Raw genomic sequence first — 22,256 nt, 5'->3', positions numbered from 1 at the left:
CCAATCAATGCTATTTAAATAGACTTACCTGCAATTACTTTAAAGTGACCTGATTGTATAAATATTTTTTTACATCATCGGTGCGTAGAACTTAAACTCATTTAAATAACAGAGGATGGAAACTACATCCTACAAAGGAACCTTTCTTTCTCTGTCTTAACATGGCTTCTGGTAATGTCATTCAGCGTGCAGCAGCCAGCAAGAGCCATGGTCTGCTCAAGTTCATTCTTCAACATTTCAATAACTTGCTTTACACCAGACTCCCCCTTAGTGGCCAGGCCGTAGACAACCGGTCGACCAATCTACACGAATATGTACAGTAAGATCTCTCTATAACAGGATCCCTATATAACAGTCATTCACTATAAAAATCAAGTTTTCCTCATAACCGATTTTTTAAGTTATATTTTACCTCTATAATAGTTTTTTACTTATAACAACAATAACCATATTTATAACAGAACGTTCTTTGTAAAATTATCCATTTATAACAGCCATATAGAATCATTAAGATTACTATAATAGTTTTAAAAATATGCACAAAATCTTTTCCATTAAATAAAGTTTATATCTTGCGTAAGATATAAGATTTGAAGATTTGCACATGATATCTTTTCCATTGGACAGATTCCCAAAAATATTTAGATAGAAAATTTAACTGTTAAGCTCTTAGATTGTCTTCAACGGAAAGTTATTTGATACCTTTTTGCTGAAAATTTGGACACGAATCTTCACCAAACATTTTATCGCTAGTAAGAGAATAAATTTACAAAACAAGCTACAATTACAAAGTTCTTTCATCAATCTTGAAAAAATTTATTTTTCTAGGTAGCTTTAAAATGTTTGTCTTAGAGTTTAAATATTTACACGTTTAGTTATGAATTTATTAATAATGTATTAGCTTTTTCAATATTTAACTAGTGAAATGTGCATATCTTTTGAGATTTTAAATTTAAATAATTTTCTTATCTTTTATATGTAATATTGAAAAAGGAATTTATTTTTGGATCATTTTTATCTATAACAGCCAAAAAATATTTAAACGTCATATGTTGTTATAGGTGTATAACAGTCATTCACTATAAAAGCCAAAAAATATCGGAACAAACGAGGTTGTTATAGAGAGGGTTGACTGTATTAGGTTAAATTATACTGATAGTGTAAAAATTATTTATATTATCAGTGTATATAAGTTAAGTCAGTTTCTTTAAGTCATGTAAGTTTACCAGAACAGCTTTTGCGCCAAGTGCTAAGGCCTTGAATATGTCTGTTCCTCGCCTAATTCCTCCATCAAGAAGAACTGGAACTTTGCCTTGAACAGCATTGACCACCTAAAACCATTGGAATATATTGACCGCCAATATATATACGTTGAAAGATTTTGGTTCACTTTTGATGGAGACATTTGGATTAAAGAGGAGATTTCAAATCTATTAATCTAAAAACTTTTAAGAATTCAAATAACATATTTCAACTTTCAATTGAAAAGAATTCAAACGAGCTTTGTGTAGCAAGACATCAATCATGTAAGGAAGGAAATCACCTCTTCAAGAACAGAAATAGTAGCTGGAGTATAATCTAGTTGCCGAGCTCCATGGTTAGAGACAATAATTCCTGCAACTCCTGCTTCAACTGCTATTATTGCTGCAAAAAGTAGTAGTACATGCCAAGTCTTTAGAAGAAATGCACACTCAGACTTGGTAGGAAAATTTGAAGCTTTTTATGCAAATAGCTAAAGGTTCAGCGATCATAATTATACCATCTTCACCAGTGAGAACGCCCTTAATCAGAATTGGCAAATTGGTAACTGATTTTAACCATGCTATATCCTGCAGAAGTTTTGGAGACTGAGGATTCCAGAATAATATAGTAGATCATATATTTGTATTGAAGGGGAGCCTTGGCGTAACTGGTAAAGTTGCTGCCATGTGACCAGAAGGTCACGGGTTCGAGCCGTGAAAATAACCTCTTGCAAAAATGCAGGGTAAGGTTGCGTACAATAGACCCTTGTGGTCCGTCCCTTCCCCGGATACCGCGTATAGCAGGAACTTAGTACACCGGGCTGCCCTAACATATATTTGTATTGAACTCTAAAAACCATGAAACGCTGATCCTTCTCTAATGTACTTTGTAGCTCAGCAATTTTACATATGTTGGCACTCAAGAAATTTGAGTTCATGGATCAAGACTGTATTTCATCATATCTTCTACTGTGGTACTAAGCAGTGTTTTAAAAGGCGTGGGCGTAAGGCGAGATGTTTTGTAAGCCCTGAGCCACGGAGCGTAAGCCCCATGGGTATTTAATTTTTAATAATTTAAAAATAATATAATTATAGTAAATATTTATAAACAGGTAAAATTATATAAAGATTGAAGAAAACTATAAATATGTGAAAAATATATATATAGATGTGCTCCATCCCCACAAAAAACTAGTCAAAATAATCTATTATACGCTACTTACAAGCACAAGTAACTTGAGTCGAAAAGAATAAAATTTTCTACATGGAGGAACAAAAAGGATAACTAACCTGCAATTTGAACTTTGAACTAGCTGTTATGAAGGAGAATGAAGTTCTCTATGTATTTGTAAAAAAATAAATTGAATATTCATTGCTTTTGGGGATATTAGCAGACTAGCGGACAAGATAAAGGATTGGAAAAGACCATAAATTAGGGCTTAAAAAAGGTCTTGACTTTTAAATTTAATAGATTTCAGTTCTTTTTTAAAAAATTTGAGTAATTACAAGCTGACTTTTGAGAATTTGGGTATTATATGAAGGACTTATGCAACAAATTTTGTTTTAATTTGAAAAAGTCTATGGGGCTTATGCCTCACTACAAAAACGCGCCTCAAACGCCGGGCGTACGCCCTGAACGCCCGAGCGTACTCCTCTTGAGACTTTCGCCCCACACCATCGCCTCGCCCTAGGGCTCGCCCCGAAAATGCCTTTTAAAACACTGGTACTAAGGAATGCATACATTTAACTTTTAAATCTTGTACCTTCCAGCAAAGCGAAGGATCAAGAGTTCCTGCAGCGTATGCTTCAAGATTTGAGCCCTTATCCTGCATAGTTTTATTAGTGGATTAATAAGCATTGTCTACACTAGTTTCAAGTTGATATATAATTGCTTTTTATAAAAAGCTAGGATATTAATGGTTTATCTTACAGAAACTACTTCAGTTGTTATAAGACCTTCAAAGTTCCTCAAGCGAGGTGAAATCATCCTGCAATTCCGACTCTTTGTTGATCAACACAGGATTCCAAAATTTATTAAGTAGTAAAATGATGAAACCGACATCTTCCAGATGAGATGAACAATGAAAAGAATTCAAGTAAAAAGGATATACAACTTACTTATTCTTTATATCAGTCTCCCTTCTGCCAAGCCTCGGAGTATCAGCAGTGAGAATTATAGCCCTGAATCCATTGCTCTCAGCTTTGTGTACCATAAGTTCGGTTATATCTCTCCGTTTGTAAACCTATTAACAAGGAATAAAACCCAATCTGTTAACAAAACACAAAAATAAGTAAAGATATATGAAAATCATGAGAGACAGGAATAATAATTTACATATGTTTGGAAGAAGCGAACAGCGTTGCAGCTTGAAGCAACCTCCTCAATGGTGCATGTAGCCGTAAATGACAATCCCTATGAATCAAGACAACTCAATATTCACACACCGTTAATTGGGAATGGATCTGCTATTTTGGAAATCTATTACCATTATAACATTACATGCTGCAGCACCTCTAGCTGTTGCAACTTCCCCTGGCATAAATACAATGGAATAAGAGTTACATAGTACGTTCAGCTAACAGACTAGGTAATTATAATTGATAAGCAAAATGGTTAAAAATACCCCTCGACTGCACGAAATATCTTAATTTTATACTTTGGGAACATTCGTACTTGCCATTAGCAGTTTCATATTTGCCCTTGACCCTAACATAGCTCCAATTTGAGCTCCACTAAAATCAAGGGCAAATACGAGACTAATTCGCTAATGGTAAGGTATGAATGGAAGTAAAGTATATAACAGATGGTAAATTAAAATATTTCACATAGTAGAGGGGTAAATTTGGACCTTTTTCACTAAGTAATTTTATCCAAACCTTCAGGATGTGCCAATTGATGTGAGGAAGTTGGGGCAACCATAATGGGAGCCGACGTCTTGTGACCGAGTATAGTAGTTGACATGTCTATCCTGCTCACATCAATAAGTATTCTTGGCCTAATACTGAGTTTCTGAAAAGGTTAGTACTATGATCTCTGTTGCCAAATCTAAGAGAAAAAATTCTACAAACTTACGTGATTCTACGAAATGCTTCTATATTTTCATTTAGTGTATACTGATCCTCAGCTCCTCCAGCAAAGAAGTCATAGTACATCTTTGGAAGAGCTTTCTTAGCTAGCTCTTGAAATTCATTCACATTAACTGCTTCACCTGCCATTTTAGCCTGCACACACCAGCATTCCTATGTCAAATTCCTCTAATTTGAGACACTAAAAACAAGACATATTGATTAAACAGAACTTGAGATCAGAATTTGAGGTTTTGAAGTAAAAGCATATAGTACCTGTAGGATACAGAGAAGAGTTCACAGCTCAAATTTGCTAATGGATGTAGTTGAACTTAAAGATAGCCTTTTTGATTAGCAGAAAACGAACTGATTAGCAGTATTTCGATCTGTGTTTTGGAAGTTTCCGTTTGTCTTTTTAATATTATAGCAAGTATTTTGATCTAGCATCAACAGGGTAATATGATGTCCGTGCCACAAGTGGAGCTACTTTTTGTCGATTTCATGTGATTGCCCAAGAGTTGTAACTTCATGGGTTTCCATATCCATCTAAAAATCAAACGAAGAAAACGAACAGAAAAGAAAAAAGACAAAAGAAATGAAGAAAAAAAGGCAGAGAGATAAAGGGAAAATGAAAGGTGAAAGGGACAGGACAAGGAAAAGATCAAGAAGGGTGAGAACGAAGGGGAGAACTTGAGTAAATCGCGTGATTGGTACTATTTACTTTTCCTGTTCAGATATCAAATTCTAGCAATTAACTTGACGGTAATGAAGATTCCAAGCATATGAATTGATTGGAATTTGGAATACTGACTTTAAATGCATCCCAGGTCATGCAGAATAAGACAAGAACAGAAGATTAAAGTCCTTAGTTAAAAAAAACTAATAGAAACCCATCAATAAACTCAACATCTGAGAAATTACGGGCTCTTTCGAAATTGTTTGTAGTCAAAACATGTAAGCCCGTCCTTTTACCATACCATCCGAAAATTGGACGTACAAAATTCGTTGTCATTCAGTCTTTCCCTTGGAAGCAGAATTCATTTAATTCTTTCATGCTTCAAGACGCTAATAATTGAGATAGAAAAAAAGCAGCAGAACTCATTTTAGTGGACACTGGAAATTGTACACACTGAGGCCTAATTTGATTTTGCTTTAACTTCTCCAAGTCGTGAACTTTCATCTCTGGAACTACAATGACCTCGCCGGAAGTGTTGAGGTTAACTAATAAGACCCAAAAAAAGGAACATATGTCAAAGAGAATGCAAATCGATATCATTTCTTAAAATTTAGCAACATAGTTCATCCATCACGCTTCATTTCCTCTCTTTTACACTAAAAAACTGGTGTGGCTCGACTAGCAACCACAGCTGGAAAGCACGCACTACACATGCTGGACAACTGAACTCTCAGGTGGTCTTCTGGGTGATAAAAGGGGCATATCAAAAGTATCTTCATCACTGAGCTGCATCTTTATGGCAACATCACCAAATCTTTGTTCTAACCCAGAAGAGGAGAATGACAACTCCAAGGACAATAGCAACGGGCGCCCATTTCCGAATCAAAGCCTAAAGATGTAAGAAATGAATCAGTAATTAGAGCAACGTCAAAGAACCAGATACACATGCATAAAGAGAAAAAGTGAGCCGATAACCATCAGTTACATAGGTTGCTCGTCTTTGCGTGTATCTGATAACAAGGTACCTAAATCGAGAACCAGAAAGAGAAACCATATATGATAAACTGAAGCGTACTTGCTGATTGAACTAGTCCAAGGCAAAACTAGTCCAGTTCCAGCCAACATCTAATCCTAGTGCAAGTAGAGCTAGAATGGAGTGATTTTCATGGGTGATATATCACGCAAAAGACTATTGTTCACATTGTTAAGCCAAGCTGTGTGATCAGCAAGAGAAAATTCATTCATACTAACAACTGCACAAGTCAAGCCCCATAAACTTCAACAAGGTCTTTACATACATGACATTGCTGAAAATACTAATGAGCATATGTTTAGCTTGCATTTAATTCTTTCTGAAACATTGCAAATGCAACATGACTCGTGCATTCTAAGGGAACCCAAAGAATGAATACCGAGCTTTATGTTCTTTCAGATCCTTGTACAGCTTTACTGTTCCTACTAGCTAAAAGTGAAAGTACAACTTTCAAACAAAATTATGAGGTCATCATCTAGTGAACACAATGAAACTAACCTGACGATTCAAGTCTTTCGCTTTATCAGCATATATCCGGGATTCAGATGTCAAGCGACTAGACATCTGACTGACCTCTGCAAAAATTGATGCATAGACAAGCTAGTCACCTACTATGATCATAAATTTTATAGAGAATAGGACAATGAACATGGGAAGGGTGAAAATAGAGGGAGAACCAACTAGATAAAAAACCATACATCATCATAAGTGTCTGATCAATGTCAAAGCTACAAAATTTTCAACTGACTAATGCCATGTGCCTTTCGGATTTAGAAAAACCAAATATTGTCAGAACTGATGCAACTCTTAATTCTATTTGAACAGAGTTGGATTTGGGTCCACTATTTTTACACCAAAACCATCATAATTTTTCTCAATAGTATAGCCAAAACCCACTTTTCTTTAGCATGGACTTATTGATTCCATAAAAAAATCTCATCGCACAAGTTCAGAACCATTCTTACTTCATATTAAATTAGCACAACACTAAAACCAAAAATTGTTATTTTCTGTCTTCAACAAAGCATATAACCTGCAGCCTACACAATTATAACTTAAGGGGTCGTTTTGTTCACATACTAGTTATACAGGGATTATTTATGCGGGATTAATAAAGAAGGATTGTTATGCAGTGATTAAGAATGAGGAGACTGTTATACATGGATTATTTACTTTAAAAGGGCAGTTTTGTCTTTAAATAATTTAATCCCAGCACTGCTAATACACGTATTCATATATCCCCCATAAGTTAATACATAGATTCTTGTATAACATAGTGCATGTATTATTTAATACTGCTAACCAAATATTGCGTTAGTTACATCAAGACATATAAACTATGTCTTAGAGTTGTGATGATACACTACCAAATAGACACTACTTCTGGCAGGTTACTATGCGAATTTAAAAAAAAAAAATGTCCACCATTAACTGGTAAATGAGGATAACAATATCAATCAACTATGTCCTAATCGTGAATTAGTAGGGTTTTGCTATAAGAATCTTTTGTATCCACTCTGCTATATTCAGGTCTGTTTCATTCCAATAATAATTTTAAAAAATTAAGACAAGTTAAGTTGAAAGAATAGATTCTCTAATTCTTACACTTATCGTACATGGACATACAAGTCTCTAACCAGACTAGAAATACTCCTTACAAACACCGGAAATAATGCAAGTGTAATGATACAAACTCAATGTTGATATCAATTGATTGGTATTGCTTATATAATAAACTGAAAAAACAAATTAACAGCACAATGCTTTTGAGATTATCAAATTGAAGAAATCCAGAACGACGAGCTAATGTTAATATAAGATACTGAAGATAAGGAAATGTTAGAATAAGAAACTTACGATCCAACTTTTCACCAACACCAAGAACTTCTTGTACATTTCGAGTCATTATCTGATGAACTTCGTAAAGCTCATCATTCAACTTAGAAATATTGCGTTGAGTTCTTGTATCCTGGTACAGTTTCTTCGTCTTCTGTATGAATGTATCTTTTTACAACAGGGAAAAAATCACATAATGCAAGTATTAGAAAATCGGTGTCAACGAAATATAGTTGGAATGCAAAGGCGTAAGAAGAACATAATTTCTTACCAAACGTAAGAAGAACATAATTTCTTACCAAATTTAATAAAAGCATATGGTCTAGCAGCAGTTTCAATTTGACTCCCATTTATACGCTCAAACTCATTCTTAAGGTCCTCCAGGTATTGAAAGGTAAGTTTCTTGGGATAAGAGCGATCACACATTGTCAAATAACAAACATGTCCTTCAATGATATAACTGAGAACATGGGTTAAGAGAATACTAGATACATGAAAGGGACTTATTCAAGAGAGAGCATAAGAGACAGTAGATCAAATATTACAGGTAGTTCAGAAAGTACACATGACTAAAGAAGTAGTAAAGGCAACAATGGTTACTCCAAAAGTTCACATATACTTAGGATGATTAAGTTAATGATTAAGATGCCAAAACATCCTTTAGATTTCATATTCAGTCAGTCATGTTAATGATGAAATTGATGCTACTCATAAATCCAGGAAAAAAAAAAACTAAAAATACAATGTTTTAGCTGTGAAATCTTATCAGGTGGAAAAACAATTAACCAGACCAAAAGAAGGAATGTGCAAAATGGGACCAAGAGTATTTAACAGCTTCTACACATCCAAGGCAAAATCTCATTCATCAAAAGCACTAAGTCAGCCACACTGATCATTTCGGAAAAAAAACCAGAAAACTCCATCTTATCTGTTAAATTGCAACCGAAAAAAGAAGTTAAAATCTATGAATGCTGAACATTCCATCAACTACTAGAATTTTCCTTCTAATTGGTATTGTGACTTGGTAGAGTTTTCAAATTGAAATACCCCCAATAACCAGTACCGACAAGGGGCAGAATGATTATTAAAAATGTTAAATATTCATTAAAAGTCTCTAACGAATCCCACCCCCTCCCCTCGCAAAACCCTATCAGAAGAAATAACTTGTCAAGCTCAGACAGGAAGTTGCCGAATTCTCTTGTGCTTCGAGAGTGAAATCAAAACACATCATAATGTACATCGGAAAGTACATGAATAAAAGGATACTGGAAGATATAAGGTCCAGTTTCAATAGACATCCTTGAAGCGTCATTTTGGCGCATTGACAGGTTCTTGAATAAGGCCTTGACCTGCTGTTTGTAGAAATCTGCATCTGGAACATCACGACCGTCATCCAGCCCCTCCGCTAACGGAAGGCCATCAGTCACACGAGCAATCAGAGTCAACTTCACCATCTTTCTTCCGCAAGCATATAACTACAAGCGAACACAAAAGGTAAGAGTTGAACTTTTTGCCGTCTTAATTTCTTATAGGATCATCTATGTCAAACAAACTCCCACGAATGACAACAACTTCTTTTTTATTTTATGACAGTGGTGTTCGGGCCAACTTGCGAGCACCTCGACTATTACACTAGGTACCTGCTACATAGATACTAGGTAACTCTATCGGGAAAAAATCACCAACACTTTTTGCTTCTGCTAGAATTTGAACCTAAGATATCATGGTTCTCCTCTGACTTCATTGACCACCCGGACACACCCTTGGGTCCTACAAATGACAATAACTAACTAATGCATTTACTTTGTCAATGCAAATGTTTGCTTTCTAGGAGTATCAAATAAAAGTAAAACACCAACTATGTACATTTTAACAGTAGAAGTCAAATTCTATAACTTAAGAGGATCTAACCCTAACATTTCAAACCTACGACATTCAAATTCTAATGTAAAATGAATAAATTAAATTGAATAAACATAATATCAGGCAAACGAGTTGCATTAGCAGCATAGATCGAGATTACCGATCGATCATACGCGTCTGTGACCCCTTAAGTTGCAGTTCCCGATCCGCTTGTTTTGATAAATTTGTTAAGAATTTGAATCGCTAGTTCTGTAATTCTCGAATTTTTCAGAGAAAAGAACAGTATATAGTACTGTCGTATATTTATAGCTGTAATAAATGGGATGGGAGAAAAGATTTTGCAGAGATGGAGGGGAGGGGGGTGGATAAATGTAAACGGCGTTTCTACATTTGACATAAGCTGTGCTGAGTTGTTCGATTTTGTTTGGGAGACGGACGTGTAGGTGGGCCCTATGTCTGGGGGTAAGGATGACGGCGTTTTTACATTTGCATAACCAATTCGTTATTCGTTAAGTCCATAAACAGTTTACATAACCGGGACACACACGCAAAAAGATTAGCCATATATATACATACACACACATATACACATATATACATATACACACATACGGACGTGTAGGTAGGCCCTATGTCTGGGGGTAAGGATGACGGCGTTTTTACATTTGCATAACCAATTCGTTATTCGTTAAGTCCATAAACAATTTACAAAATCGGGACACACACGCAAAAAGATTAGCCATATATATACATACACACACATATATACATATACACACACATACACACACATATATACATATACACACATATATATACATATACACACAGACGGACGTGTAGGTGGGCCCTATGTCTGGGGTAAGGATGAAGGCGTTTTTACATTTGCATAACCAATTCGTTATTCGTTAAGTCCATAAACAGTTTACAAAACCGGGACACACACGCAAAAAGATTAGCCATATATATACATGCACACACACACATATATATATATATATATATACATACATATATACATATACACACACATACACACATATATATACATATACACACACATACATACATACATACATACATACATACATATATATATATATACTGGGAGAGTAGTGTGTACGCAGACCTTACCCATACTCCGGAGGAGTAGAGAGACTGTTTTCGATAGACGCTCGGCACAAGAAGATGGAACGAGACTATGCAGCAGTAACAACAAAAGAAACCAGAAAAGATAACACCAGTAATACAATAACCAAGAAATAGAGAGGAAAACAATAACACAAAGCAGTAATAATGGCGCAGTACTATACACGCAATAGAGTAATATGGACACAACAAGAGCCACTAACATCCTAAGACAAATCACTACCAGACTAGCTTCCTACAACCCTAATGAAGTACCAAGGACACAACTGGAGCCACTAGCAGCGTAAAACACAACATTATCAGACTAGCCTCCTATCTCCTAACCTACAACCCTAATGCTCGACCTCCACAATTTCCTACCAAGGGTCATGTCCTCGTAAATCTGTAGCCGCCCTATGTCCTGCCTGATCACCTCTCCCCAATACTTCTTAGGCCGTCCTCTACCTTTTCTCATACCCGTCAAAGCCAGTCGTTCACACCTCCTTACCCGAACCATCTAAGCCTAGCTTCCCACATCTTGTCTTCTATGGGAGCCACGCCCACCTTCACCCGAATATCTTCATTCCAAATCTTATCCAGCCTAGTGTGCCCACACATCCATCTCAACATCCTCATTTATACAACTTTCATCTTCTTGATATGAAAATTCTTGACTGGCCAACACTCTGTACCATACAACATGGCTGGTGTAACCACCGCTCTATAGAACTTGCCTTTAAGTTTCGAAGGCGACTTCTTATCACACAAGACGCCAGACGCTAATCTCCATTTCATCCACCTCACCCCTATACGGTACGTGACATCCTCGTCAATCTCCCCATCCCCATGGATAACCGACCCCAGGAACTTGAAGCTCCTCTTCTTGGGGATGATTTTAGAAGCAAGCCTCACGTCCATGCCCGCTTCTCCCGACCCGCCGCTGAACTTGCACTCCACGTATTTTATCTTAGTCCTGCTCAACTTGAAACCTTTAGACTCAAGGGTCCATCTCCAAACCTCCAACATCTCTTTAACACCGCATCGTGCCTCATCAATCAGAACTATATCATCAGCGAATAACTTACACCATGGCACCTCCTCTTGAATATGGTGAGCCAGTGCGTCCATCGCCAGAGGCAGAGCAAATAAGAACAGGTTGAGCGTAGATCCTTGGTGTAACCCCATAACAACCAGAAATTCCTGTGAACCCCCCCCCCCCCACCACAGTCCTAACCCGAGTCTTAGCTGTCTTATACATGTTCTTAATCACCCTAATATACGCTACCAGAACACCTTTCACCTCCAGGCATCTCCAAAGGACCTCCATTGGGGACCTTGTTGTATGCTTTTTCTAGGTCAATAAATACCATGTGCAAATTTTTCTTCCTATCCCTGTACAGTTCGACCAACCTCCTAATAAGATGGATAGCTTCCATGGTAGAACGACCAGGCATGAACCTAAACTGGTTATCGGATATCGACACGAGCCTCTTCACCCTCGCTTTCACTACCCTCTCCCACACTTTCATGGTATGACTTAGTAACTTGATGCCCATGTAGTTGGTACAATTCTGGATATCGCCTTTGTTCTTGTATTGCGGTATCATTGTACTCCACCTACAATCCTCTAGCATCTCCTTCGTCCTGAAAATAATATTAAACAATCTAGTTAGCTATGAAATCCTACTCTACCCACATACCTCCATAATTTTACCGAAATTTTGTCTGGCTCGGTTGCTCTGCCCCTTCTCATCTTACGCATAGCCCTCACGACCTCCTCAACCTTAATACGCCTACAGTAACTAAAATCTTTGTGGTTGTCGGAGTGTTCCAATTCACCTAGCACAATATCTCTGTCCCCTTCGTCATTCAGCACCTTATGAAAGTACGTCTTCCATTTGCGCTTAATCTGAGCATCTTCCATCAATAGTCTGCCTTCCTCGTCCTTGATGCATCTCACTTGGTATATATCACGATCCGTCCTCTCTCTCGCTTTGGCCAGTCGGAACAACTTCTTGTCCCTGCCTTTGTCCCAGTTCTTCGTACAAGTGACCAAACGCTGTATTCTTAGCTTCCGTGACCGCTAACTTCGCCAACTTCCTAGCTTCCTTATATCTTTCTCTGTTCATCCGCCTATCCTCATCTTCTGTACTCTCCACTAACCTCCGGTACGCCCCTTTCTTTTCTTCCACCTTTCCCTGGACCTCAACGTTCCACCACCAGTCACCCATGTGATTGCTCGTGTAACCCTTCGAGACCCCTAACACCTCTCTCGACGCCTCCCTTATGCAGTTCGCCGTCATCGCCCACATACCGCTTGCATCCCCACTACTCCTCCAGGGCCCCATAGCCAACAACCTCCCCTCCAGCTCCTGAGTTATATCCTTCGTCAAGGCGCCCCACCTAATCCTCGGACGACCCCGAACCACCTTCTTCTTCCTCTTTATCATGATGCCAACAAATAATGCATCCCTATTTATTATAAATCAAAAATTTTAAAAATATTATATTTTTTATAATCACTTTTTATATTTTATAGGAAAGTATAAATATATACAACTGATCCCTCAACTTATCGTTCTCTCTCTTCTCCCTCAACTCTCTCTCTTTTTTCCCTCTCTCTTAGCCCTCGGCAAAGCCGCCGTCCAGCCGGTCATCTTCTTCGGCGGAGCTCTACCGGAGCCCAACCAAACAACCGCCTCTCTCCCTCTCTTCCCTTCTCTCATATCCATTATCATATCCAACCGCCTCTTTCTCTCTTCCCTTCTCTCATCTCCATTGTCAGATCCAAATCTGAAAATCACGAAGTCGCGATGGGTCCATTACCGACGACGAAAATAATGGAGGAGAAAGATCAAAGGCATCACCAGATCTGGATCTAACAAAGATGTCGAAAATCCATGGCTTCTTCTCCTTCTTTGTATCTCACATCTGAATGTATTCGTCTGATCGGACTTTGGTAGATACAATGTGAGCGTATTCTCAGATATAGCCGGATTTTTGTTCGTCTCTATTTTTTTTATTTTAATACAATGTATACAATATTTTGCTTGGTCGAAAGACGCCATCTCCGACAAACTATATTCTCTTCTTTGCTATTAAGTCACATACAATAATACAAATACACTGTATTCTATACAAATACACTCAAATTTGACTGTATTTTGTATTTTTCAATGCAGATACATTTTATTTTTTTGTATTTTCGCTTGTATTCATGTATTTCGAAGGTTATTTTTTGTGGCAGATTCACGTATTTTTTGATTTTTTATTGTTTGAATACAGTATAAAAGCAACTACGAATTGATACAATGAATTGAATACAATCGGATATCACCGTTTTTGTAATTTTTGTTGTTTGAATACGGTCGAATTGAATACAATGTAAAATAGTTAAGAATGAATATAGTCGAATTGAATACAGTGTATACAACTGAATTGAATAGAGCGATATACACTCTATTTCTTGATTTTTTATTATTTGAATGCAACTGAATTCAATACTGTGAAATTGAATATAATGTAAAATATATAAGAACGAATACATCCGAATTGAATACAGTATATACAACCGAATTGAATACAACGACATACATCCCATGACAAGCAATTAGTAGCTACGGAATATAATTAGATATATTATAGTTACGCCCAACAATAAGCCTCCAAATAATATTTTATATATATATATATCGACTATTATTTCTAAGAGCGGCTAAAAATATATATTTTCTTAAATATAAAGGACATGTCTAACCATGTCTATTCCCTCCCTCTAATTTTCGTCCTCTACAAACCCCCTCCAATAATAATCTTCGAAGGCCAATGATTGACAAATTTTCACCTAGAGGCAGATTTAAGATTTGAAATTTATGAGTTTTTATAGAGACCTCAAGTTTATATACAAAAAAGTAATTGAGTTTACAACCAAATAATATATATATATATATATATATATATATATATATATATATATATATATATATATATATATATATATATATAACAAGTCGGCCGATCGTTTTGAGTATTACAACCCCGGTTTCCCATTTTCTGCTCAAATTATACTTTACAATTGTTGTGTGACTTGCCGGGGCAATTAGTTCGGGTCCAGTGAGGTTTTGGAATGAATTGGAACACTTAGTTCCAAGGTTTAAAGCTTAAGTTGAAATAGTTGACCAGATATTGACTTATGTGTAAACGACCTCAGAATTTAATTATGATGATTCCAATAGCTCCGTATGGTGATTTTGGACTTAGGAGCGTGTCCAGAAAATTATTTGGAGGTCCGTAGTGGAATTAGGCTTGAAATGCCGAAAGTTGAATTTTGGGAAGTTTGATCGGGGGGTTGACATTTTGATATCGAGGTCGAAATCCGATTCTTGAAATTGGAATAGCTTCGTTATATCATTTATGACTTGTGTGCAAAATTTGAAGTCATTCCGGATTGATTTGATATATTTCGGCACGAGATATAAAATTTGAAAGTTCAAAGTTTATTAGGCTTGAATTGAGGTGTAATTTATGGTTTTAGCGTTGTTTGAGGTGAATTGAGGGTTCGACTAAGTACATATGATATTTTAGTACTTGTTGATATATTTGGTTGAGGTCCTGAGGGGCTCGGGTGAGTTTTGGATGGTTAACGGATCATTTTTGGACTTGGTGAGATTGCTGATATCTGCTGCTGCATTTTTCTGATTTTCTCTTTCGCGTTCGCGAGTGGGCCCTCGCGTTCGTGAAGAGTGTTTTCTGAGTGTGAGGATTTGTTCTTCACGTCCGCGAAGGGGTGGGCACGAACGCGAAGGTATGGTCTATGTGTGCATCACGAACGCGTGAGAGGTGTCGCATTCGCGAAGAGGAGTGAGGCTATTGGGGACCCCCGGGTCCTTGTTCTACGCATTCGCGAGGTGGCGTTCGCGTTCGCATTCGCGAAGGTATGAGCCGGTAAAGCTTCGCGTTCGCGAAGGGTAAGATTTGTAAAGCTTCGCGTTCGCGAAGCCAGGGTCGCGATCGCGAAGGGTTAAATTTGTGGTCAGTCGAGTTGTGCTTCGCGAATGCGAGGGACCTGTCGCGTCGAAGTCTCATTTTCAGCTTTTGACGGATTTGAGCTCGGGAAGGGGCGATTTTCGAGAGTTTTTCAAGGAAAATAACGGGGTAAGTGATTCTAACTCGGTTTCTGGTTAAATTACACGAATCTATTATTGTTTTTATCAACAAATTAGTGTTTTGGGTTGAAAATAGTAAAAAAGTTCATAGACTTTAATTGAGGATTTGAAGGCCAAGTTGTGATCGGATTTGAGTAATTTTGGTATGGTTGGACTCGTGGTTGAATAGGGGTTCGGATTTTGTGAGTTTTATCGGATTCCGATACGTGAGCCCCATGGGTAATTTTTGGGGCGTAATTTCGAATTTTTGGAAAATATTAGTAGTTTGATATGGAATTAATTTCTATAATTTTTGTGAGCTGAATCAAATTAATTGTGGTATATTCGAGCCTTTCGGGAGTTGATACGCGCATAATGGGATTTCTGGAGCATTGTTTAGCTTGCTCGACATTGGATTAGGCTTGTTCGAGGTAAGTAACTCTTCTAATCTTGGAGTTGAGGGTATGAACCGTGAATATATGTATTTCGTGAATTGTTGGGAGGTAACGCACATGCTAGGTGACGGACGTGTGGGCGTGCACTATAGAAATTGTGACATAATTGTTTCTGTGGAATTTTGTAGTTAAATGATCTTGGCATTTTCCATGCGATTTTATGAGTTAAAGAAATTGAGCTTAAAAGCATATTAAAAATTATGTTGAGACTACGTGCCAGTATTATTGGGACCCACAGAGGTCATATTATTGTGAATTATTTATTTTAAATTAAAAATTCATACTCAGTCATATTCATTTCATTGCATATCATATCTCAGTCTCTGTTGTTATTTATTAATACATCATATCATCATTTTGGGCTATTCTCATGACATTGTGAGCCCATGAGAGAGAGACTGGAGAGATTGATGACTGAGGGAGGTCAAGGGCCTGATTGCGAAGATATTTTTGGAATCGGGCTGCACGTCGCAGCAGGCCATGTTGGCTTTATATATATTATACTATTGCATGTGAGTTGGTCGTGCAGCACGTGAGTTGACCGTGCAGATCCATATATTATACTATTGCACGTGAGTTGGCCGTGCGGATCCAGATATTATTATAGTACGTGAGTTGTCCGTGCGGATCCAAATATGATATTATAGCACGTGAGTTGTCCGTGCAGCACGTGGGTTGTCCGTGCTTATAGCGTTTGGGCTGTAGGAGCCCCTCATGAGTCTGTACACACCCCCAGTGAGTGCAGTCGACTATAAATAGGGATCGGGCTGCACGTCGCAGCAGGTATTGTATAGCGCTGAGTGATTGAGTGTGCTGAGCATAGTTAGAGAGAATGCGAGACAGTGAGATTGAGTACTCTGAGAGTGTGAGTACATGAGTACAATCTTTGAGATACATTGTATTGATATGCACACATGACATACATGCATAGAAATGTGTTTTTCTCATGCTGTACGGTATCACATTATTCATGATTTCTCACACATGTTGACAGATGGGCATAATGATGCATTTGTTTTACACTGGTTATCTGGAAAGAAAATGAAACATTTTATTTATTATTGAAAGGATTTTGGAAAGAATTACTGTTTTCAAACTTATTCATATTTTTGGTAATTTCAGTAAACAATTTGGGTTTTCATTGATGTACTTGAAAGGCAGAACTATTTTCAGAAGTCATGATTTAGCCGAGCATTTATTCTTTGAGTTACTTATGGTATTACTTGTTTAATATTGTTATGAACTATTGTTGGTTATGGAAGTTAGACTCTGACCTTGGTACAAGCTTGTCACTACTTTCAACCTAAGGCTAGGTTTGTTACTTACTCAGTACATGGGGTCGGTTGTACTGATACTACACTTTTGCACATTGCGTGCAGATGTTGGCTGTTGTTGTTGCTGTGCTCGATGGTTGCGGGATTTGAAGATGTACCTGCGTTCCTGTTGTGGCTGCCTCTTGTTCATGATAGCCTTAGATTTATAAAAGCTCTGTTTATGTATTATTCAAACAGACTATGTAATTATTTCATTTCCGCTTTGTATACTCTATTCTTAGAAGCTCGTGATTTGTACTACCAGTTCTTGGGGAATGTATAAGGTTAAGATAATTATTTACTTAAATTACTTTAATAATTATTATTGGGATTGGATAATTGAAAGTTGGCTTACTTAGCGGGTTGGGTTAGGTGTCATCACGACTAGTTGAATTTTGGGTCGTGACACAATATATATATATATATATATATATATATATATATATATATTCATATTCATATTATATTATATTATATTATGTTATATTATATTATTATACTAAAAGTAGGAACACTTTAAGTTAAAAGTTAATTTAAAAATTTACCCATCACAAGTTAAGTAACAATTTTGCCCTCTCAATCAAACGCTATTTCAACAATATTGGTGTACAAAGAGGTAAATATACATGCTAATGAGGATAAATAAATTTAAATAAATCTGTAAATACAATGAACGATGGACATTAATGTCCTTTAGAAAACTTACTTATTCCTTCATATATAGGTACATATCTCAAAACTGAAGAATTTGAAGTGTTGCAATTGATAAAACAATGAAAACCAAACGATTTCTTATTAAATGGGTACATTAACTAGGAATTAAAGAGATGCAACTGATAAAAGTGAAGGATTGCGTATAGATGTTCGTAACACGCAGCGAAAGACAATAACAATCCTAGACAGATCTTTTTATGTTTAAAATTTATTTACATGTCAAAGATCGGATCTAAGACGTACCTGGTGAAAAGAGTCTCGTTTCAAAAATTCTTCGATAGTGCGAAGGCTCTATGTGTATCGACACCGAGAACGAACCTTGCTATCAACTCTTTGATCAATAAAATCGGCGAACAAATTGAACAAAATATTGTGCTTAAAATTTTCTCAAAAATCTCAATTCAATGTTACAAGGATAAGAAACACTTTTCTTGTAATGATATTTTCTCTCTTGTCTTGTGTTGTACTCTCACTTTCACAAAGTGATTTTTCTTCTCAAGAATTGCTACGGTAAATTTTCTCCATCACCCTTTATATAATATCACTTCATGAAATTTTATGGAAAATTAGAAAATCACGTTGTAAGCATTTAAATTTTATTGAATTTAAATTCAATAAAATAATTTGGACTATATTTTAAATTCAAGATATATTAGTCCAAATAAATTTATTGGGCTAATATAATTATATAAGTCCGATATAGATGGACTTAATAAATTAGTCCAAGTTCATTGGGCTAAAGTGATGAGCCCACTTCATTAAGCCCAGCATGACATCTTCCTAGAGGCCCAGTTTGGTTCCACGTGTCAAATGACGTTGCACGCCAAGTCAAACGGAAGAGCCAATAGGATCGTGCCATGTGTCAAAATGACAAGTCATGCCAAGCCAAATTAAAAGGCCAATGAAACCGCGCCACGTGTACAAGTGACATGTTCTGGACAATCAAATGCGGCCTTGTCACACTTCAATTTGATTGGTCGGAAAGAGTTTGTTTTTATCATAACTCTTCCCTTCCACAACTATAAATAGGGGTCTTCATAACCCACAAAAGACACCAGAAGTTATAACAAGAAGCAAGAAAGAGCTCGTGGATCAAACATTATAAATTCCTCTACAAGTTCAAGTTCATGTTCAAGCAATCAAGTTCAAGCTCAAGAACGAAGAACATATCAAGTTCAAGCTCAAGAACGAAGAACAAATCAAGATTCAAGGAGTACGAGTTCAAATCAAAGTTCGTGCTAGTTGAATTCAAGATCATCGTTTATGGCAACAGCTACATATTCAAGATCAAGTTTAAAGACCCTTGGATTAATTTACTATTGGAAAGTAGAATCAGAGAAACGATAGAGATTGTAACACTCAAATATTTGAAATAAAATACTACGATTGTTGCAATATATTTCGGTCTTGATTTTATTTTCTCGACGCAATTTATTGTCTAAACACGTAACTAATGAAAACGTGACTGCCGAGTCCTTCACGTGATTCCTCCAACTCAAAGTTGGATTCTCTTATTTATGAACTTTTCATATTAAGGAAAATATTAATCACATTCCAATTGGGATAAAACTGTCGACAAGTCCCTTTGTGGACTTTACATGTTAGTTATCCAATTCAAATTTGGATTCTAACTTATAAACCTTTTATATTAATATTATATATATATATATATATATATATATATATATATACACACACACACACACACACACACACTATTATATAAATAAATATTAATTAAATATATCACATATATATTTCAACCAAGAGATATAATTTAATTTTTTATTCCAAATAGAAAACTTCAATTTGTTCACAATATTAATTATATCCTCTGTGTTAGCAAAGAATATAATAATATTTTATTTGGACTAATAATTTAAATTATTTGACTAATTAAATTCTATAATTTAATTACCAAACAATAAAATTATTAATCATTTAGCAAAGAGCAGAACACTCGTTAGTGTGCGACCCTATTGGTTCAATACTAAACCGGTAGTAAATTGATCATATCAATATACTAATCAAGGGTGGCATCTAGAAACACTTCTTAACGACCGGATAGAATGAAGTATACAATTTACTCTCAAGAACCAGTAGAAAAATAATGTAGTAATTCCTTCTGTCCTTATAGCTCTAGGTCACCATAGGATATGGTTCAACTGTCAAATCCTAATAGGCGACCAACTATGTGTTCATGTTAAATATAATCAACCATTGAATGACCTAAGAAACTCCTTTCTTCTTTTCATTCAATTGCCCTGGCCAAGGTCTTAATTTGGTCGTTTATAATTCATGACAACATAGAGCTTAAACTCATTACCAAGAGTCGACAGATTCCATCTTGATCAATCACTAATTCTATAAGTATTTAACCGTACCCAATATCCTTTCAACTATTGTCGTAGGGCCATAGGTGTCTAGTATCAAAGCACAATAAATAACTTGTCAATTACTATGATGATCTCATGTCAAAGGAAACTCTTACATCACATTCTTCAAGAGAATATCCTATTGACAATTTATGGTAATTCTAACCATTAGGAATTATCCAATGAGTCGGTTCAATGATCATATCTCTATATGCATCATCTATCTATGTAATTTAGTTAATGATATCAACTAATCTTTATCACATAAAGGCGATCACATAAATATTGATCTAACCGAATTACTAATGTCCAAATTAATAATCCTATGATCAAGAACAAAATTTAGATTAAATTATAAGAAACTTTACTCTCATTATCATGATCTCCATCACGATGACAAGTCTCAAAATTTAATCAAGGACCTTGTTAAATTAATCAATTAATTAATAATAACTATGATAAATGAATATCAAATTTCATATATTTTTGTATCAAATAACTTTTACAAAAATATGTTCAAATCATCACATATGAGATTAGATCTAGGGCATATCTACTATATCCCTAATAATCTCCCACTTGCACTAGAGCCAATCATTCTTGTACTTCATTCTCAATTTTCACTTGTTCTTGTCAAACTCTTTTGTGCCAAGAACTTTAGTGAATGGGTGTGCAACATTTTCCTTTCCATCAACCTTTTGAATCACGATGTCTCCACGTTCAATGATTTTCTTATCAAGTGATACCTTCGCAAAATGTGTTTGGATTTTTGGTGTAATCTTGGTTCTTTTGCTTAAGCAATGGCTCAAGTATTGTCATACAACAATGGAACTGCACCTTCTATTGAAGGAACCGCACCTAGTTCACTTAAGAACCTTTTCATCCATACAACTTCCTTAGCAGCTTCGCTAGCTGTTATATATTCTGCTTCAGTTACTGAATCAGCTACTGTAGCTTGTTTGAAACTTTTCTAACTCACTGCACCACCATTTAAGGTGAACACATAACCAAAAATAGATTTTCTATCATCTCTATCTGAAGAGAAGCTTGCATCAGTATAACCTTTCAAGTTTCAACTCAGAATCTCCATAAATGAGGAATTGGTCTTTAGTCCTTCTTAAGTACTTAAGAATGGTCTTTACCACTTTCCAATGCTCCTCACTAGGATTTGCCTGATATCGGCTAGTCATTCCTAGTACATAAGCCATATCAGGATGTGTACATGTCATGGTATAAATGATAGCTCCCATTGCACTAGCGTATGGGATCCTACTCATGCATTCTCTCTCTTAAGGTGTTTTAGGACAATCCTCCCTACTGAGAGTAATTCCAGTGCCTATCGATAGATAGCCTCTTTTGGAATTATCCATGTTATACCTTTTCAAAATGGTATCAATGTACAAAGACTGGAA

The 22,256-nt window shown here is 36.2% G+C and overlaps 4 protein-coding genes across 4 annotated transcripts; all 4 read right to left on the bottom strand.

Annotated features, from left to right (window-relative positions):
• Positions 1 to 11: 11 nt before the first annotated feature.
• Positions 12 to 5,273, bottom strand: LOC104095586 (peroxisomal (S)-2-hydroxyacid oxidase GLO4-like). Its single transcript, XM_070197844.1, has 12 exons — positions 4,584 to 5,273; positions 4,315 to 4,463; positions 4,119 to 4,243; positions 3,728 to 3,774; positions 3,577 to 3,654; positions 3,360 to 3,484; positions 3,172 to 3,229; positions 3,005 to 3,067; positions 1,760 to 1,829; positions 1,544 to 1,644; positions 1,227 to 1,331; positions 12 to 302 (listed from the first exon to the last, which is right to left on the bottom strand). Exons 2-12 carry the CDS (start codon positions 4,455 to 4,457, stop codon positions 123 to 125), a joined length of 1,095 nt encoding a protein of 364 aa, XP_070053945.1. The 5' UTR covers positions 4,458 to 4,463; positions 4,584 to 5,273; the 3' UTR covers positions 12 to 122.
• A 154-nt stretch (positions 5,274 to 5,427) lies between these two features.
• Positions 5,428 to 10,098, bottom strand: LOC104095585 (25.3 kDa vesicle transport protein SEC22-1). Its single transcript, XM_009601740.4, has 6 exons — positions 9,876 to 10,098; positions 9,119 to 9,327; positions 8,152 to 8,312; positions 7,874 to 8,020; positions 6,515 to 6,591; positions 5,428 to 5,872 (listed from the first exon to the last, which is right to left on the bottom strand). The coding sequence occupies exons 2-6, from the start codon at positions 9,304 to 9,306 to the stop codon at positions 5,789 to 5,791; spliced, it is 657 nt and encodes a 218-aa protein (XP_009600035.1). The 5' UTR covers positions 9,307 to 9,327; positions 9,876 to 10,098; the 3' UTR covers positions 5,428 to 5,788.
• A 1,381-nt stretch (positions 10,099 to 11,479) lies between these two features.
• On the bottom strand, positions 11,480 to 11,971 carry LOC138908678 (uncharacterized). Its single transcript, XM_070199359.1, has one exon. It carries the CDS (start codon positions 11,969 to 11,971, stop codon positions 11,480 to 11,482), a length of 492 nt encoding a protein of 163 aa, XP_070055460.1.
• Positions 11,972 to 12,813: 842 nt separating this feature from the next.
• LOC138908677 (uncharacterized) lies at positions 12,814 to 22,094 on the bottom strand. Its single transcript, XM_070199358.1, has 2 exons — positions 21,907 to 22,094; positions 12,814 to 13,315 (listed from the first exon to the last, which is right to left on the bottom strand). Exons 1-2 carry the CDS (start codon positions 22,092 to 22,094, stop codon positions 12,814 to 12,816), a joined length of 690 nt encoding a protein of 229 aa, XP_070055459.1.
• Positions 22,095 to 22,256: the final 162 nt, after the last annotated feature.

Source organism: Nicotiana tomentosiformis, chromosome 3, assembly GCF_000390325.3.
Source record: "Nicotiana tomentosiformis chromosome 3, ASM39032v3, whole genome shotgun sequence".
In the NCBI taxonomy this organism is placed as follows: Eukaryota; Viridiplantae; Streptophyta; class Magnoliopsida; order Solanales; family Solanaceae; genus Nicotiana; species Nicotiana tomentosiformis.
The sequence above is the reverse complement of the archived record's forward strand: the minus strand, read 5'-3'. Positions and strand labels throughout refer to the sequence as shown.

Excerpts from the sequence above, each read along its gene's own strand:
- LOC138908677 (XM_070199358.1), bottom strand. The coding sequence starts at position 22,094 with ATGGGAGCTATCATTTATACCATGACATGTACACATCCTGATATGGCT. Across the intron at positions 13,316-21,906 it reads TCTGAGTTGAAACTTGAAAG|GGATGCATTATTTGTTGGCA; the intron begins GTTATACTGATG and ends TATAATAAATAG.
- LOC104095585 (XM_009601740.4), bottom strand. The coding sequence starts at position 9,306 with ATGGTGAAGTTGACTCTGATTGCTCGTGTGACTGATGGCCTTCCGTTA. Across the intron at positions 8,021-8,151 it reads ATATGCTTTTATTAAATTTG|ATACATTCATACAGAAGACG; the intron begins GTAAGAAATTAT and ends TGTTGTAAAAAG. Across the intron at positions 5,873-6,514 it reads CGAAAGACTTGAATCGTCAG|GCTTTGATTCGGAAATGGGC; the intron begins GTTAGTTTCATT and ends TTACATCTTTAG.
- LOC104095586 (XM_070197844.1), bottom strand. The coding sequence starts at position 4,457 with ATGGCAGGTGAAGCAGTTAATGTGAATGAATTTCAAGAGCTAGCTAAG. Across the intron at positions 3,775-4,118 it reads TCAATTGGCACATCCTGAAG|GGGAAGTTGCAACAGCTAGA; the intron begins GTTTGGATAAAA and ends TATTTATGCCAG. Across the intron at positions 3,230-3,359 it reads GAGACTGATATAAAGAATAA|GATGATTTCACCTCGCTTGA; the intron begins GTAAGTTGTATA and ends TCGGAATTGCAG.
- LOC138908678 (XM_070199359.1), bottom strand. The coding sequence starts at position 11,971 with ATGGACGCACTGGCTCACCATATTCAAGAGGAGGTGCCATGGTGTAAG.